The 15512-nt window shown below is 57.9% G+C and overlaps 1 protein-coding gene across 1 annotated transcript; it reads left to right on the top strand.

Annotated features, from left to right (window-relative positions):
- The first annotated feature begins 226 nt into the window (after positions 1–226).
- PLPP7 (phospholipid phosphatase 7 (inactive)) lies at positions 227–15200 on the top strand. The gene is made up of 2 exons (XM_008535417.2): positions 227–1508; positions 13873–15200. The coding sequence occupies exons 1-2, from the start codon at positions 1058–1060 to the stop codon at positions 14235–14237; spliced, it is 816 nt and encodes a 271-aa protein (XP_008533639.2). The 5' UTR covers positions 227–1057; the 3' UTR covers positions 14238–15200.
- Positions 15201–15512: the final 312 nt, after the last annotated feature.

Below are 15512 nucleotides of genomic sequence, written 5' to 3' on the forward strand. Positions count from 1 at the left end.
CTGGGGGAAGCCCTCCACGCCTCCCAGGCTGGCCCCAGGGCCCTGGTTCTGCAATCCCGCCACACGCCTGCACATTTGCAATCATTGACGTGTGTCATTTGTTTACTCCCCACTGCACTGTGGGTTTCCAGGGACAGGGAGGGAGTGTCTCGTTCGCTGCAGTAGCACAGGCACCCAGCCCGGCGCCAGGCTCGCGGGAACTATTTCTGGGTTGCCTGAAGCTGCTGTTGTGCTCCTGTCCTTCACAAACTCCGGGCGATGGAGGCAACCTCCAGGGGACAGATACACAGACACTGATTCATTACCCCTCCCTCTCCCAGAAATCAAATCTTACAGATGGCCGCGGGATGGGACTGTGGTGCCTTGGAGACAAATTCAGGACTGATTAAAAAAAAGAAAAAACCCAGCTTGCCAGCTTAATGAAATGCTGTCACAGAGGGGAGGAGCTGGGCCTGGCCCCAGCGGACCCAAGATGATGCTGTCAGTGACGTCGTTCACTCCGTCTGCTGTCTGGAGAGGCCTTTGCCCTGCACTCCACTGTCCAGTCCGTGGGGCCGGGTCCAAGCTGCCCAGGCCAGTGGGGCAGGCAGGCCTGGCTCTCAGGGGTCTGGACTGGTCAGAGGAAGCTGGTAACAGCAGGAGTCAGTCTGGGGCCCACGTCTGGGGCTCTGGCTGGGGGCACAGTGAGGCCGGGGCAGCAGCTGGACTACATTTCCCAGAGTCCTTCAAAGCCCGGGAGTGAGCCATTGGAAGATTTAAATAGCCCAGGCCCGAGGCAGCCAGGCCGCAGCTGTGGACTCGTCCGCCTCCCCGGTGGCTCCATTGGTGCTGGCCCACACTGGTGGGCTCGATTGGCTGCCCAGCTGGCACTGACGTCCCCTTGGAGCCTGGTGGCAGCCGGAGGTAAACAGCCATGTGCAATCCTCCGCTCTATATTTAACAGCGGCCGCAGAGAAGACAGGGAGGCAGGGAGCCGTGGCAGCTCTGGGATAGCTCGTCTTCGGGGAGAAGGCCCTGCTGCCGGCTTGGCACCGGCCCTCACACTGTGAGCGTCACCATGCCAGCCTCCCAGAGCCGGGCCCGCGCCCGGGACCGCAACAACGTCCTCAACCGGGCCGAGTTCCTGTCCCTGAACCAGCCCCCCAAGGGCGCCCCGGAGCCCCGCAGCTCGGGCAGGAAGGCCTCAGGCCCCTCGGTACAGCCCCCAGGCCCTGGGGACGGGGCCCGTGAGCGGCGCCAGTCGCAGCAGCTGCCGGAGGAGGACTGCATGCAGCTGAACCCCTCCTTCAAGGGCATCGCCTTCAACTCCCTGCTGGCCATCGACATCTGCATGTCCAAGCGGCTGGGGGTGTGCGCCGGCCGGGCCGCGTCCTGGGCCAGCGCCCGCTCCATGGTCAAGCTCATTGGCATCACGGGCCATGGGATCCCCTGGATTGGTGGCACCATCCTCTGCCTGGTGAAGAGCAGCACGCTGGCTGGCCAGGAGGTACTCATGAACCTGCTTCTGGGTGAGTGCGCCCGCCGCCCGCCACCTACCCGCCAGGCTCTGGGAGGGAGCCCGCCCCGCCCTGGCGAGGACCAGTGGGGCCCTCAGAAGCTGACTGGAATGATCTAATGAGGTTAGGCAGGAAGGGTGCTCCAGAAATAGGCAAGCCTCTGGCTTGGGGAAGAGAGAACCAGGGATGCACAGACAAGGGCCCCCTGTAAAATGGGGGCCTTGAGAATGGGGAGACGCTGTGGGAACCCCCGAGAAAGGGCCTTGCTCTTGGCAAAGTGCACCATGGCCCCAGAGGCAGCTTGGAGGAAGGCTGGGGGCTGGAGGCAGTGGCCTGGAGGGAGATGGCCTGGGGTCTGGTGGGGTTCCTGGAGCGGGGTATCTCACTGTGTAACTCCCACCCCATGGTCTGGGGTCCTCGAGGTCATCGGCCACTTGCAGGCAGTGCAGGTGTGCTGCCCCCATGCCCTCCTGCTCAGTTCAAGGACCCTGCAAACTGCCCAGGATTCTCCCATAGGGCCTGGGGGTGCAGGGGGTCCGATCTGGGGCTCCCACCCACTCGTGGCCTCCTGGAGGACTTATCTGCTGTTTCCCCAGGTGAGTCTCCAGCGGAGAGGGCCCAGTGAGCTGGTCCTTTGGTTTGTTTTTCCAAAGTCTTTGCCACCAGTGTCTTTTAGTTGAGCACTGCCCTGTGCCAGGTGCCACGTGGGACCCATGTGGAAGGCGGGCCCTCACCTCCCCCTGGCCCCCGGCCGGTCCACCCTCCAGCACCTCCAGATCCCCCAGGTGCTCAGGGAACCTCTGCCTCACCCTCCATGCTGGGCCCACGTTGATCCCCTCGCCCTTCCTGGCATGGCCACCATTTGGGGTGCAGGTGGGCAGGGGTCTCAGACACAGCAAACACTGGCAAGGGTCCTGGTTCCTCAAGGGCTGTGGGTGGGACCACTGAGAACTGCGGTCCCAGAGGAAGTTACGAGGACATGTGTCTCCCCACTCGGGTCTCAGGGAGAGTGGGGCTGGACGCTCCGCGGGTAGGCCGGGGGAGGAGGAGACGGCGGGGTCTGGCACCGTCGATGTGTTCTCGTTCTTACTACTCAATTATTCACATCACGTGACTTGTTATTTAGCCCAAATCAATGGTCCCACATGACGAGGGCTGTTGACATTCCCACTTTACAGGTTAGGAGACTGAGGCTCCGGGAAATAAAGCCACCTGGCCCGGGCTTCGGAGCTGGAGGTTTGTACCAGGTCCGCCTCACATCCAGGCCTGTGCTCTTTCCAGAGGCTGTGCCGTGGGCTTGGGAGGGAGACAGAGCGAAGTGGCTGAGGCCCTGGGCCAGCGGCTTCTGGGGGCAGAACCTGCTCTATTATCTGAGGTTTCCCCGCTGTAGCTCCACACACAGCAGTGGCTCAAGAATAGCCTGCTGCAGGTTAGGTGGCCTGATGTCAAAGGTTGTCCCTCTCGTCCCGCTTCCTAGACCCCGTCTGCACGTCCCTCCTGTGTGACGGAGGTGGTGAGGCGGGACTCGTCCCTCGTCCAGTCTTTACGATGTGACCGGTTCTGTATAAACCACATCATCACTTCAAGCCTCCCCACAAGAGAGAAGCTGCTATCCTGCCCCACTTAAAGAGGGGAAACTGAGGCATGGAGAGATGACTTGCCCCCGTCCTCCAGCTACTGGGCGGTGGGGCTGGGATCAGAACTGGGAGAATTGTACCTTGTTGAGATGAGGTTTCTGGCCCGTTCCAGCCACCAGCTGCTGTGGCACAAAGTGTTTGCTCCGTGGGACAAAGAACCAGATTCAAGTACCTCCCTTCCTGAGTGAGAATGACAGTCACTGCATGTTTCTAAAAACATCATTTATTGGGCTTTATTATGTACCAGATACGATGCCATGAATGTCCCATATTGCATGATTTTAAAATCTTTTTAATGACCCTATGAGGTTAGTATTAATACACCCATTTTACAGATGAGTTAACTGAGGCGCAGAGGGACTTGCCCGTCCCACACAGCTGTAGGTGGCCAGTCCAGGAGCCAAATCCAAGTCCTCGGGCTGCAAACCCCTCGCCTTCGGCTCGCCGCCATCTGCCGGCCAGGTGGACGGCCCATTTCACAGAGAGACCACGGAGAGATGAGGGCCTGGCATGAGGCCGCTCAGAGCAGGCAGGGTGGTCACTTCGTGGGGATGTGGCCCCAGCCCCTCCGCTTCATGGGAGAAAGCTGCGCCAATAGCCCAGGCGGGCTCTGAGCCCACAGCTCCGGCCCGACCCCCCAGGCCGGGCTCCCGGAGCCGTTCTCCACCTGCAGAAAACAGACCATCCGCTGAGCACCAACTGCAGGGTCCTGTCTGTCCTTTAGTCTTGGGGGGACCTGGGGGCCTTGCAACCCTAGAGTGCAGGCTCTGCAGTCCGAGTGGGCTTTGTCCAGATCCTTGCTCTGACCCTTACTTGCTGTGTGAGCTTAGTCAAGACACTTCCCATCTCTGAGGTTCAGTCAGCTGCCTGATCTGTACCTGGGGCCTCAGGGCTCTGGTGGGGACTCACAGGGAGCCGGGGAAGCACATGGCACAGTGGGTGGCATGTGGACATGCCCCGGGGGATGGCCGACACCACTGTGGTGGGAACTGTAGGACCTGGGTAGGGGGGCGGTGAGGGAGCCCTGCCCGGCCCAGCCACTTCAAGCACCAGGGCACCCAGCAATTCCTGGGGGCAGTCTCTGGGCCGGAAGTAGAGGCCTCCACCTGTCCAGTTGGGGCCAGGGCTCCCGTTGGCCCAAAAGGGGCAAAATCAGGAGCCTTGGGCAATGGGAGCTCCAGCCCCTGAGCCTGGAAAGAGTCCCAGCTGGGCCAGGAGGAAGCTGTCTGCACTGCTCCCTGGGTCCCCTCCCCCAGGGCATGCTGCCCAGCCTCTGGAAACCTTAATGCCAGGAGGGGTCTAAGCAGCTGGCAAAAGCTTGGGCTCCAGAGTGGGCCAGACCTGGGTGCAGTCCCAGCCCTGCTGTGGGAACTCGGGCAAGTGACTGTGCCTCTCTGAGCCTCATTTTCCTCATCTGTCAAATGAGTTGCTGGGATGCTTCATTGCAGAGTTATACACACTGCTGGACAGACACTCATGCCAGGTAGCGCTCGTGTGGCCGTGATCGTCACCGTCACTGCCGTCACCATTATCGAAAGAAGTGCCAGGTCCAGCCTCCCTCCGGATCCCCTCCAAGCTTTAGACACCTGTGAGATGACCTGGTCCCCTCCTCCGCCCCTCCCCTGCAGCCCCCGGCTGGATGATTCCAAAGGGAGCCAGGTGGCAGGTGACGCAGGCCCATGCCTGTTCACCAAGCCCATCCTGGCTTCCTCACGAGCATGTCCTTGGTGGAAACGGCCTCCGGGTCTTCTTGCCATGATCTATAAAAGTCTCTTTATGGAGATTTTCCTGCTTATGAAAACTAGACACTCTTCTTTTTCTATGTCACTTTGTTTATTGTGGTAAACTATACGTAACATAAAACATCATTTTAACCGTTTTTAAGCACACAGTTCAGGGGCATTAAGCACATTCACATTGTTGTGCAGCCATCACCACCATGCGTCTCCAGAACTTTCCCATCTTCCCAGACTGAATCTCTGTCCCCATCAAACACTCACTCCCCATCTCCCACCCCCCTGGCCCCCGCCATCCTCCTTTCTGTGTCTATGAATCTGACTACTCTAGGGACCTCACATAAGTGGAATCATCCAGCGTTTGTCCTTTCGTGTCTGGCTTATTTCAATTGGTGGCACAATGTTCTCAAGCTTCATCCATGTTGCAGCAGGTGTCAGAATGTCCTTCCTTTTTAAGGCTGAATAATGTTCTATGGTGTGGATACACCACATTTTTTTTTATCCGTCATCCCTCCGTGGACACTTGGGTTGCTTGCACTGTTTGGCTATTGTGAATGATGCCGCTATGAACACGGGGGCAGAAACACCTGTTGGAGTCCCTGCTTTCACTTCTTTTGGATATATACCCAGAAGTGGAATGAGTGGGTCAAACGGTAACTTTATGTTTAACTGTTTGAGGAAGCTCCGTACTGTTTTCCACAGCAGCCACCCCATTTTACATCTCCACCAGCAGGGCACAAGGGTTCCCATTTCTCCACATCCTCGCCAACACCTGTTATTGTCTGAGTTTTTGATCATAGCTATTCTAATGGGTGTGAAAGTGGTACCTTGTTGTGGTTTTCATTTGCATTTCCCTAGTGGTCAGCGGTGTTGAGCACCTTGTCATTACGTTCTTATAGGAAAGAAAATCTCAAACGTTACAAGGACAGATCATGGAAAAGTGAGCATCTCCCTTTGACCCCTCCCAAGGAGTAATCTCTGTTGCAGTCTGGGTCACTGGCCTCTGGATTTTTCTCTGTGCACAGACTACATTATCACGTGCTTCTAAAATGACCTGCAGGGTTTCACCCAGCGCCACCTGGTTCTCACAGGCCGTGATGGACCTGCTGGGCTGTGCACTTCCGGTTGGAATCCTGGTCTCGGCCCCACACGTCCATTCACATCAAGCGTGAGGGGTTCAGACGCCAGAACCAGCCTCCTCAATCTTGCGGCAACGCCGCGCCCCCCACAACCACCGACCCACCCTCCCTGCAATGGCTCGCTTCCCCTCCCCCCCCACCCCCCCACCCCCCCCACCCCTGCATATAATCTATTCTGTCAGCTCTCCCACCCCGGTCCACTGGCTCCTGTTCCCTGGGACAGCCTAGGCGACAATCCGTCCACTAGGCAGGCATAGCCTGTCCCTAATTGATGGATATTTAGACTGACCCCAGCCTTCACTGTCAGGAACCCTCCTGCTGCAGACGCCCGCTCCGCAGAGGCAGAACGTCCCTCCCCTTCCCCGTACCCTTCTCCCAGCTTCACTTCTCATCATCTCAGTGGGGCTCAGTGCTACCAGCGGCCCCTCCGGGGGCCCTTGGCTGCCCCCCGCCCGGGTCAGGGCCCCCTCATGCACTGTCATGGCAGCCGCCCTTGCAGCTAACACAAGAAATGAAAGAGCGAGGAGTCTGGCTCTGCACTGCCCCTGCCTCAGACCCGGTCCCAGCAGAGCCTGGCAGTCAGCGGAGGGATGGCATGGTGTCCTCAGACTTCTGTGCTGACTATCTTGATTTCCTTGTACCCTGACAGTCTTTGGAGATAGATAGAGGCGGCATTAGTGTCGAGATTCTTCAGGTGGGAAATGGAAATCTGCCACGTTACAGACCTCGCTTGGAATCACTCAGGCCACGGGAGACAGGGACCAGCCAAGCCCCTTGTGTCAGCCCCCTGAGTGCTGAGGGTGGGGCACTGGCTCTGGCTGGCGGCAGGGGCTGCCCTGGTCAGGAGAGATGCTGGGCTTGTGCACATGTGTACGTGTGCACGCGCACACAAACACACACACACTGCTCACACCAACAGAGCGGAGGTCCCAATGCTAAAAGACTGGAGTGTTCCTGCCTCCCCTCGGGATTTCCTTCAACCCAACCACTCTGCTCACTGCCGCCTCCCCAGGGGCTGTGTCCTTCTGGACCAGTGCACTGGTTTTTAAAACAGCTTTTGCATGTGTGTGCTAAAATACACGTAACGTAAAATTTACCATTTCAACCATTTTTAAATGTTAAAATTCAGTGACATTAAGTATATTCATGCTGTTGTGTAACCATCACCACCATCCATTTCCAGAACTTTTTCATCTTCCCAAACTAGAACGCTGTCCCCTTTAAGCAGAAAGCCCCCATTCGCATAATTCACTTGGCATAGTGTCTTCGGGGTCCCTCCGGCCCTCGGCTCCCCGTAACCGCTTTTCCACTCTCTGCCTCTATGAATCTGTCCATTCCAGGGACCTCACAAAAGTGCAGTCATGCAAGATTTGTCCTTTTGTAAAAAATAACTTTTAAAAAAATGTACAAAAGTAATGCGTGTTTGTGGTTAAGAAAAATTTTAAGTGCAGAATTTCAGAAAGACAATGAAAGTCACCCTGATCCTCCCACCCAGCGAGAAGCACTGTTAACATTTACTGTGGTGCCGTCCAGACTTTTTCCTCTGCATAAAAATGCATTTACATCTTATTTTACAAAAATGGCATCCTGCTGTAAATCCTGTTTGGTAATTGGCCTTTTCCACTTAACAAACCTCATAACTCTCCTTCGGCAGCTATAAATACACACCTGCCTCGTCATTCGCAGTAACCCCGGCGCGCGCCATTGTCTAGACTTGGCCACAGTTTGTCCCCTCTGTCTCCTGCTCAAGGGCATTGGGTTGGTGTGCGTATTCCAGCGTGATGAAGAATGCTGCAGTGGACATCCTTGACCGTGAATCGTGGTGGACATCCCTAACGATTTCCCACCGAGATGTTCCTACAAAGGGGAGAGCTGAGGCACGGGACACATGAAAAGACGCTGAGTCTGAAGCCAAACACCCTTCAGAAAGTTTAGGCTGGTTGAGACTGCCCCGACAACACTAGCAGGCTGGTTCCCCACCTCCTGGAAAAGCCGGAATGAGGGCATAGAGGCGGGATCGCTGCCCAGGGCAGAAGGGCTAGGACCCCTCCTCCAGGCCCTGAGAGACGCCGCCTACAAACCTGTCCCTCACCAGCCAGCAAGGGGCCCCTTGCTGAGCCCACAGCCCCCTCCTTCCGACCCCCATCTCAGCAGCTGGTCCTACAGTGAAAGGAGCACAAGCTTGAAAGGGTCATGAGAGTCATCCCAGGCACCCCTCTGCCTCCGGGCAGCCCCACCCCGCCACACACAGCCACGCAGAGACAGGCAGCCTCAGGAGGAGCTGATTCCGAGTCCCCCACGAGAGCAGGTCTTTTCTAAGAAAGCTCCGATTCCTGTCTCTCCCTGGTGACCCCTCTCCCCAACTCCAGCACCCTGGTTCCTTGGCCAGCACTGGACCCCAGGGTGTCTGGGATGGGGGAGGAGAGAGGGCACCCTCTGAGGACAGGGAGGCCGCCAGGACAGCAGGGCTTCAGAATAACTGTGCTTGCTGCATGGGGGGCTCAGTCATCTCAGACGCCACCTCGTGAGTGGGGCTGAGGGTGGAGATTGCTGCGGGGACGGCATGAGAGGTGCTGGGGCCGAGCCCTGCCCCCCAGGCACCATTGATGGAACACTTGCTGCACGAGGCCCTCAGAGCAGCTTCCAGGAAGATCCCCCGTCATCAAGGAGGGGAGGGAGGCTCGGAGGGGTGGCCGCGCCAAGGGCATGCAATTTGCAAGCAGCCGACCTTGAAGCTGGTCTCTGATTCTGGAGCCCAGGTGTATGGCTGCCGCCCTAGTTGACTGCAGTGAGTGGAGGCTGGGGGAGGTTAGGTGACCTGCCCCGGTCACACAGCAAGTCAGGCGGCACACAGCTTTGGCCACTCTCCTAACCCCCGATCTTCCTGACGGACGGACCTTCCCCATGGGGTCCGGGAAGGAATGTAGGTCAAGGAACCCGACAGGGCCATGTGAGTGGAATTGACGGAGCCTTGAGTGATGGTGCCATTTGCTTCTATTTCTGGGCCCCAGATAACTTGCTGACGGTGTCAGGAGCACAGTCACACCAAGGGCCGGCTGTGGCGCTGGAGGAGGGGAGAGCGGCCTGCATGGCAGCAGGAAGGGGCATGGTGGTGGGAGGCCTGGCAGAGGCCATCGGCTCTGCTGGAGAGCCAGCCTGGGTTTCAGCGTGTGGTCCCACTGCCTCTTCTACCTCCAACCCTCAGCACCAGACAGACGGACAGACGGTCAGACGGCTGCAGTGTGATGAGGGGACAAGAGCAGGGGCCCATCATATGTGTAAAGGAATTATCTGTGTCGCCATTCCCTACTGCCAGTCTCCCCCCGTGGCCAGATGGCAGCCCCTGGCCTGGCCCATGCCTGATGTACTCAAGAACCGGCAATGCCCAAGAACTGGAGGTCAAGAGAATGAACGAACCAGGCACGGATGGGACGGGCCAGGCTAGCTGATGGTCCCCAAAGGGCACGGGGCAAAGGGGCAGTATCCACCTCATTATGGCCTCAAGAGGCAGAAGCAGACAGAAACAGCAGCAGATTCCCAGAGGCCCAGATACGAGGTTTTCTAATCATGGGACCGGGCAGCCTCAGAGGCCTCCCTGGGGACCAGGGGAGCTTCCCCCACCCCCCCAGCTTCCCCACAGGGCTGCCTCTTCCATCTGCTTCATATACTGAGTCTTTGTGTGTGCTTTCATTGGGAGAAAAATGTTTGCTGCTAAAAAATTGGAAACGTGTTCTTGGCCTGTGGATCCTGACGGCCCATGAGGAGAGCTGGGGCACCTGGGGAGGTCGAGGCACAGCCCTCCTGCCTTCAGCCACCGCATCAGAGTGAGCCCTGAGCCTGCTGCATCCAGCAGGCAGCCCAGAGAGGTGCGGCTGCTGCCCCTCCCTCCTGCCTCCTCCTTGCAGCCCCAGCTCTCTCCGGGCGCCTGCAGGAGGATTGACGCTTGTCTGGGAAGGCAGATTTAAACCCGCAGGGACTCGCCGAGTTGCTGAGCCTTGCGTTTTGGCTGAGAAACTTGGTCACCAATTGCACAGATGACCCACATCTCAGGGTCACGTTTTGATCTCCCTTGGGTGGTCCTGGTCCTCATTGACGCCCCCCCCGCCCCCAGACCCCAGCAGCCCTCCTGGCACCCAGACCCTGGCCAGCCACTGCCCACCAGCCCCTGGGCCCCAAATCTCTGACTTTCCTTCAGGTGGTGGAGGTGTCAGAACCCGGGCCAGGTAACTTTGACTCGGAAACTCCGAGAAGGACACCCTTTCACCGACACACCTGCTCGCTGCCACCCAGCCTGCGGGGTCGGAAAACCTTCAAGTGCTTCCCGGGGTCAGGCCAGGCTGGGGCTGAGGACCCATAGCACCAGCTGTGCCCCCCACACCACGCGCCTGGCTGCGCTGAATGCTTCCCAGGCGTGAACGAGCTCCTTTCGTCCTGCCACAGCCCCTCTTACAGGTGGGGAGACCGAGGCTCTGACAAGTGAGGGGACTGGTTCTTCATTAGCAGAGCATCTGGGACTCGAGCCCCACCTGTGACTCTGGAACCTGCACTTTTAACCCCCACCCCTCGAGTTGTCCCCTCCCCAGGCAGAGAGAGCCTGTCAGCCAGGTGAGGGAGCAGCCTTGGCCTGGCCTCCTGCCTCAGCTCCTCGGTTAGGCCAGAATCCCAGGAGTCAGATGCAGCCGCCTGTCTCCAGCACCCACCTACCCTGGGGATCTGGCAGTCCCTGGTCCCTCTCTCCCCCCAGGACTGTGACCTCCTGCAGGCTCCAGATGGCTCCCAGCCTGGGCTTGGCCTCCTTGTGGCTCAGCAGCATGCAGGCTGGCTGGCCACATACCTCCCCGGCCAGCCGCCTCCTGGGAGGCCTGGGCTCCTGGGAAGAAGCTGCCATGGAAATGCCTGTCTGTGGGGGCATATAGGACAAGATTCCCTCCCTCCCTCCCACAGGCTCCTCCCCTCATGGCTGGGCAGCCTCTCCATCCACCGCCTCCTTCTCCTGCCCCCTCCCTAGCTGGCCGGGCACGTCGCAGGGTGGGCAGACATCAGCCAGACTGTGGCTAATGAGAGGGGCAGGCCCAGGAGAGGCCAGGGGTTCAAATCCCAAACCAAGAGCCCAGACTGCAAGGAGCAAGCCTGCGGAGGGCAGGAAATGAGGAAGGCCGGGAAGTTCTGCATGAACAGGGGAGCGCAGTGCCATCTGGGAGCAGTCTGAATGCCCAGGGCTGTAGCTGTTAAATGAACACACCAGGTGCCTCATGCTTACAGCTCGGGGAGTGGGCCAAGACTTTCAAAAGCAGGTTACAGAGCAGCATGTGTAGAGCATGTTACAGCTTTTATTAAATCTACGCTCTATAGATGGATAGAAGGTTCCAGAACAGTGGCTACTCTGGGTGGCAGGATTACAGGTGACTTAAAATCTCACTTTTACTTACAACTAGGATATACGACCATGTAGTGGGGCTTTGGGGAGGAAAAAAAAGTGGAAGATTGGCAACAGATGTTAGCTCAGGGCGAATCTTTCTCTGCAAAAAAAAAAATATCTCACTTTTGTTTTCTGCTTTGTAAATCTTCTGCAGTGAGCATTTATGGTGTCATTTTTCCCCAAAGTTTTTTGTGTTGGTTTCTGAGCAAGAGCGGTTGCAGGCCAACAATTTTGACATGGGCTGCAAAGTTCCTGGGCGAGCTCTTTTGATGATAATCCTCCACCAATAATTCTCCGGCTCTTCCTGTGCGCCAGGCACGTGGGGGGACCCACTTGTCCCTGCGTGCTGGGACATCACTGTTTTAGCACTGAATGTCTTGTGTCCTGGAAACCCCTCTGTCCCAGGCAAACCTGGGACGGTTGGTCACCCTGCAGGCGCCATGCCACGTCCCCTCCAGGAGGTAGGTACCATGATCTTATCTTACAGATGAGGAAGGTTGGGTGACTTGTCCAAGGTCAGACCGCAGGGAGGCTCCAGGCCCGGGACTTGAACCCAGGGCTCTGACTGACACTCGTGAGTTTCGCCACTGTACCACAATGCTGGTTTCCCCTTATGTGTCCCCTGAAGAAGGGTTTCCACGTGCTGTGACCTCATTGCAGCCTCCAAGGGCCTTTCTAAGGGTGGGCGAGGCTTGCCCAGAACCCCTACATTGGCTGTCCCCGGTGCCACCGTGATCAGCTGGGTGAAACTGGGGCCTTGGCGTCATGTATTCATCTAATGGCACAGAGAGGCAGAGCAGCCTTTCCAAGGCCACACAGCAGGGTGATGGTGGAGGCAGGATGGATGGAGACCCAGGTCTCCCTCATGTTCCCACAACGGGGAAAGAGACCCGCCCTCTGGCTCTGTGCCCCAGGCCAGTGACTCAAGTGATACTTGGAGTCTGCCACTCTGTCTGGTCCTGGGGATAAACCTATGAACCAAGAGATAGCCCTGGCCTCCAAGAAGCAGTGGTGAGGGCGGGGCGAGAAGCTGACACTGAGCACCTCTCCACCCAGCGACCTCCTTAGTCGCAGCTGAGTAAGTGCCAGGAGGAGAAATGTGACGTGTTGGGAATGTACTATTCAGGGCCTGGCCTGCCTGGAGGTCAGGGAAGGCCTCCTGGAGGAGGTGACATTTAGGTTCAGGCCTGAAGGATGAGGGGGAATAAGTCAGCAGCAAGGGAAAGGGTGGAACATTCCAGAAAGAAAGAGCAGCAGGTATGAAGTCTCCAAGCTCCAAGGCTCCGTCGCGTCCTCTGTAAAATGGGGACGACACGCCGCAGCTGCTGTGGAAAATGGTTTCGTGGTTCCCCGAGAAGTTACACATAGAGTCACCATTTGATGCAGCCAGACCGCTCCTGGGTTTGTAGCCACAAGAACGGAAAGCAGGTCGTCAGCAAACACTCACACACGCTTGTTCATCGCAGCACCATTCACAAAAGCAAAAGGCCTAAGCAACCCAACTGCCCATCAATGGATGATGGATAAGCAAATGCTGGTAGGTCCAGACGGTGGAATATTACTCAGCCCTGAAAAGGAAAGGAGCACTGACACACGCTACAACAGGATGGCCCTCAAAAACACAACGCCACGTGCAAGAAGCCAGACGCAAGGCCACACACTGTCTGATTCCATTTATATGAAACGTCCAGAAGAGGCAAATCCATAGAGACAGACAGTAGACGGTGATGGCCAGTGGCCGGGGGAGGACGGGGACAGCCTGCTTAACGAGTATGGAGTTTCTTTCTGGGGTGATGAAAATGTTTCGGAACTAGATAGAGGTGGTGGTTGCACAACCTTGTGAGTATGCTAAATACTACCGAAATGTACACTTGAAAACGGTTCACTGTGTGTCACATGAATGTCACGTCAACTTTAAAAAGATGGCGGGTGGTAACATCTCGCTCTCAGGGCAGGCGGAGTCCTCAGTGAGGTCCTTTGAGAAAGATCACCGGCCCAGGGACCCTACAGATCCTCCAAGGGGCCCGTAGTGGCCCACCAGAGCCCTGGTCACCACTCTCTCTCTCTCAGTGCCTTTAGCAAACGCCTCCCAGCCGTGAGCAGACAGGGCCCTGGCCCTCATGGAGCGCACGCCACAGTGGGGGAGAGAGTGCGTGACGTGGCAGGTGGTGAGAAAGGCTGTAAAGGAGAAGAAAGCAAGGAGGAGGGGTAGAGAGCGATGGGCTTTTGAGAACAGGTGGGCAGGAAGGCCTCTCTGCCAAGGGAGCGAGGGCGCGTGAATGTTCCCAGGGAAGGACAAGTAGAGGGAACAGCACGGGCAAAGGCCCTGAGGTGGGAATGTGCCTGAAGCCAGTGCGGCTGGAGGGGAGACAGCGAGGGAGGAGGGAGGGGAGACGAGGTGGGAGGCATTACTGACAGTCCCTCGGGCCCCTCTCCTGCCCACAGCCTTGCTCCTGGACATCATGACGGTGGCCAGCGTGCAGAAGCTCATCAAGCGGCGAGGCCCGTTCGAGACGAGCCCCAGCCTCCTGGACTACCTCACCATGGACGTCTACGCCTTCCCCGCCGGGCACGCCAGCCGCGCGGCCATGGTATCCAAGTTCTTCCTCAGCCACCTGGTGCTGGCCGTGCCCCTGCGCATCCTGCTGGTGCTCTGGGCCTTCTGCGTGGGCCTGTCCCGCGTGATGATCGGACGCCATCACATCACGGACGTCATCTCGGGCTTCATCATCGGCTACTTCCAGTTCCGCCTGGTGGAGCTGGTCTGGATGTCCTCCAACACCTGCCAGATGCTCATCTCCGCCTGGTGAGCCGCCACCTGCGGCTCCGGGGCTGGGGTGGCTGGAGAGAGGTGGCAGGAGGAGGCAGGGCCCACAGGGGAGGGGTGGACCAGACGCCCTCAGCTCATCTTCCTCATCTTGTTGGAGGCTGGTGAACTCAGGTGGGCCCACCCGCGGACTGGCTTATCCAGTAGCACCCGGTGCTTTCCTCGGACTCCCAGTCGCCCTGGGCAGGCCTCGGCCCAGCCGTGGGGACAGCCCTGCTTAGCTTCTGCTCTGGAGACAAAAGGCGAGAACCAAGATGGCGGGCAGAGGCCGAGCCTGTCTTGTCCTTTCCTCGTCATGACTGTTGAGTTCCTGGCCATGCCCACCACGCCACAGCACGATGCTTGGCCAAATACCCCCACCCACCACCCAACACAGGTGCCGTTGCCATTAACGGTCATCGATAGCTTAGGGCAGCACTTTCCAAAGGGCACCCCATGGACACTAGCCACCGGACACTAGTCTGCAAGATGCTTTAGGAAGAAAAAGGGTTTTGTGGTCAAATAAATTTGGGAAATGCTGCAAACTCTGCCCCATATTGAACATGCACAAGGGCTGTTATTGTCAGAAAGGCTCTGACAAGTCCTGCAGAAAAGCTTTGTGTGGAACCTTGTTTAACCCATGCTTCCTAAACTGATTTGACCACAGAACCCTTTTCTCATGGAACAGCCATTAACCCCCCAAGGAACCACCATGTCCTCAAGCATGTGTTGGGAGACGCTGCCCAGGAGCCGAAGGGCCTGAGGCGCGAGCTGGCCTCTCCCGGTGCCAGGCCCTCAGCCTGGGGAGACCAGGTGTCCAGGTCACCGCCTACGGAAAGCCCATGGCCATGGGCATCGGTGCCACTTTGGCCCCCAGGGGCCGGACTCCGTGTGACCTAATAGGTCGTTTCCAAGTCAACCGTTATGGATGTGCGTTTCCTGTGACAATACAGATGACATGCGATCAGACCCTGTCCCGCGTGGTTTTATCCTCGGGGGAGTGTCCAGCAGGAGTCTGTGAACGTGGCGGCTGATTTCTTCGGCCCCAGTCGGGCCATGGTGTCAGGTGGTCAGGGGCAGTGGACTCCTAGACTTTTCTAGGCTGCTTGGTCCTCTCCCTGAGGTCACCGTCAGGGGCCCCTCCATTCCCCTAGGCCCCACACGGGTCGCTCTGCCCAGGGCCTGGGTCGTGGACAGTTGAAGGCCCCGCTGAGATCTCCCCTGGGGGCCAAGACCCTCTCTCACTCCAGTCTGAGGAAGCTCGTTCCCTCCCTGCTGG

The sequence above is a fragment of the Equus przewalskii genome, chromosome 26 (genome assembly GCF_037783145.1).
Source record: "Equus przewalskii isolate Varuska chromosome 26, EquPr2, whole genome shotgun sequence".
In the NCBI taxonomy this organism is placed as follows: domain Eukaryota; kingdom Metazoa; phylum Chordata; class Mammalia; order Perissodactyla; family Equidae; genus Equus; species Equus przewalskii.

Excerpts from the sequence above, each read along its gene's own strand:
- PLPP7 (XM_008535417.2), top strand. The coding sequence starts at position 1,058 with ATGCCAGCCTCCCAGAGCCGGGCCCGCGCCCGGGACCGCAACAACGTC. Across the intron at positions 1,509-13,872 it reads ACTCATGAACCTGCTTCTGG|CCTTGCTCCTGGACATCATG; the intron begins GTGAGTGCGCCC and ends TCCTGCCCACAG.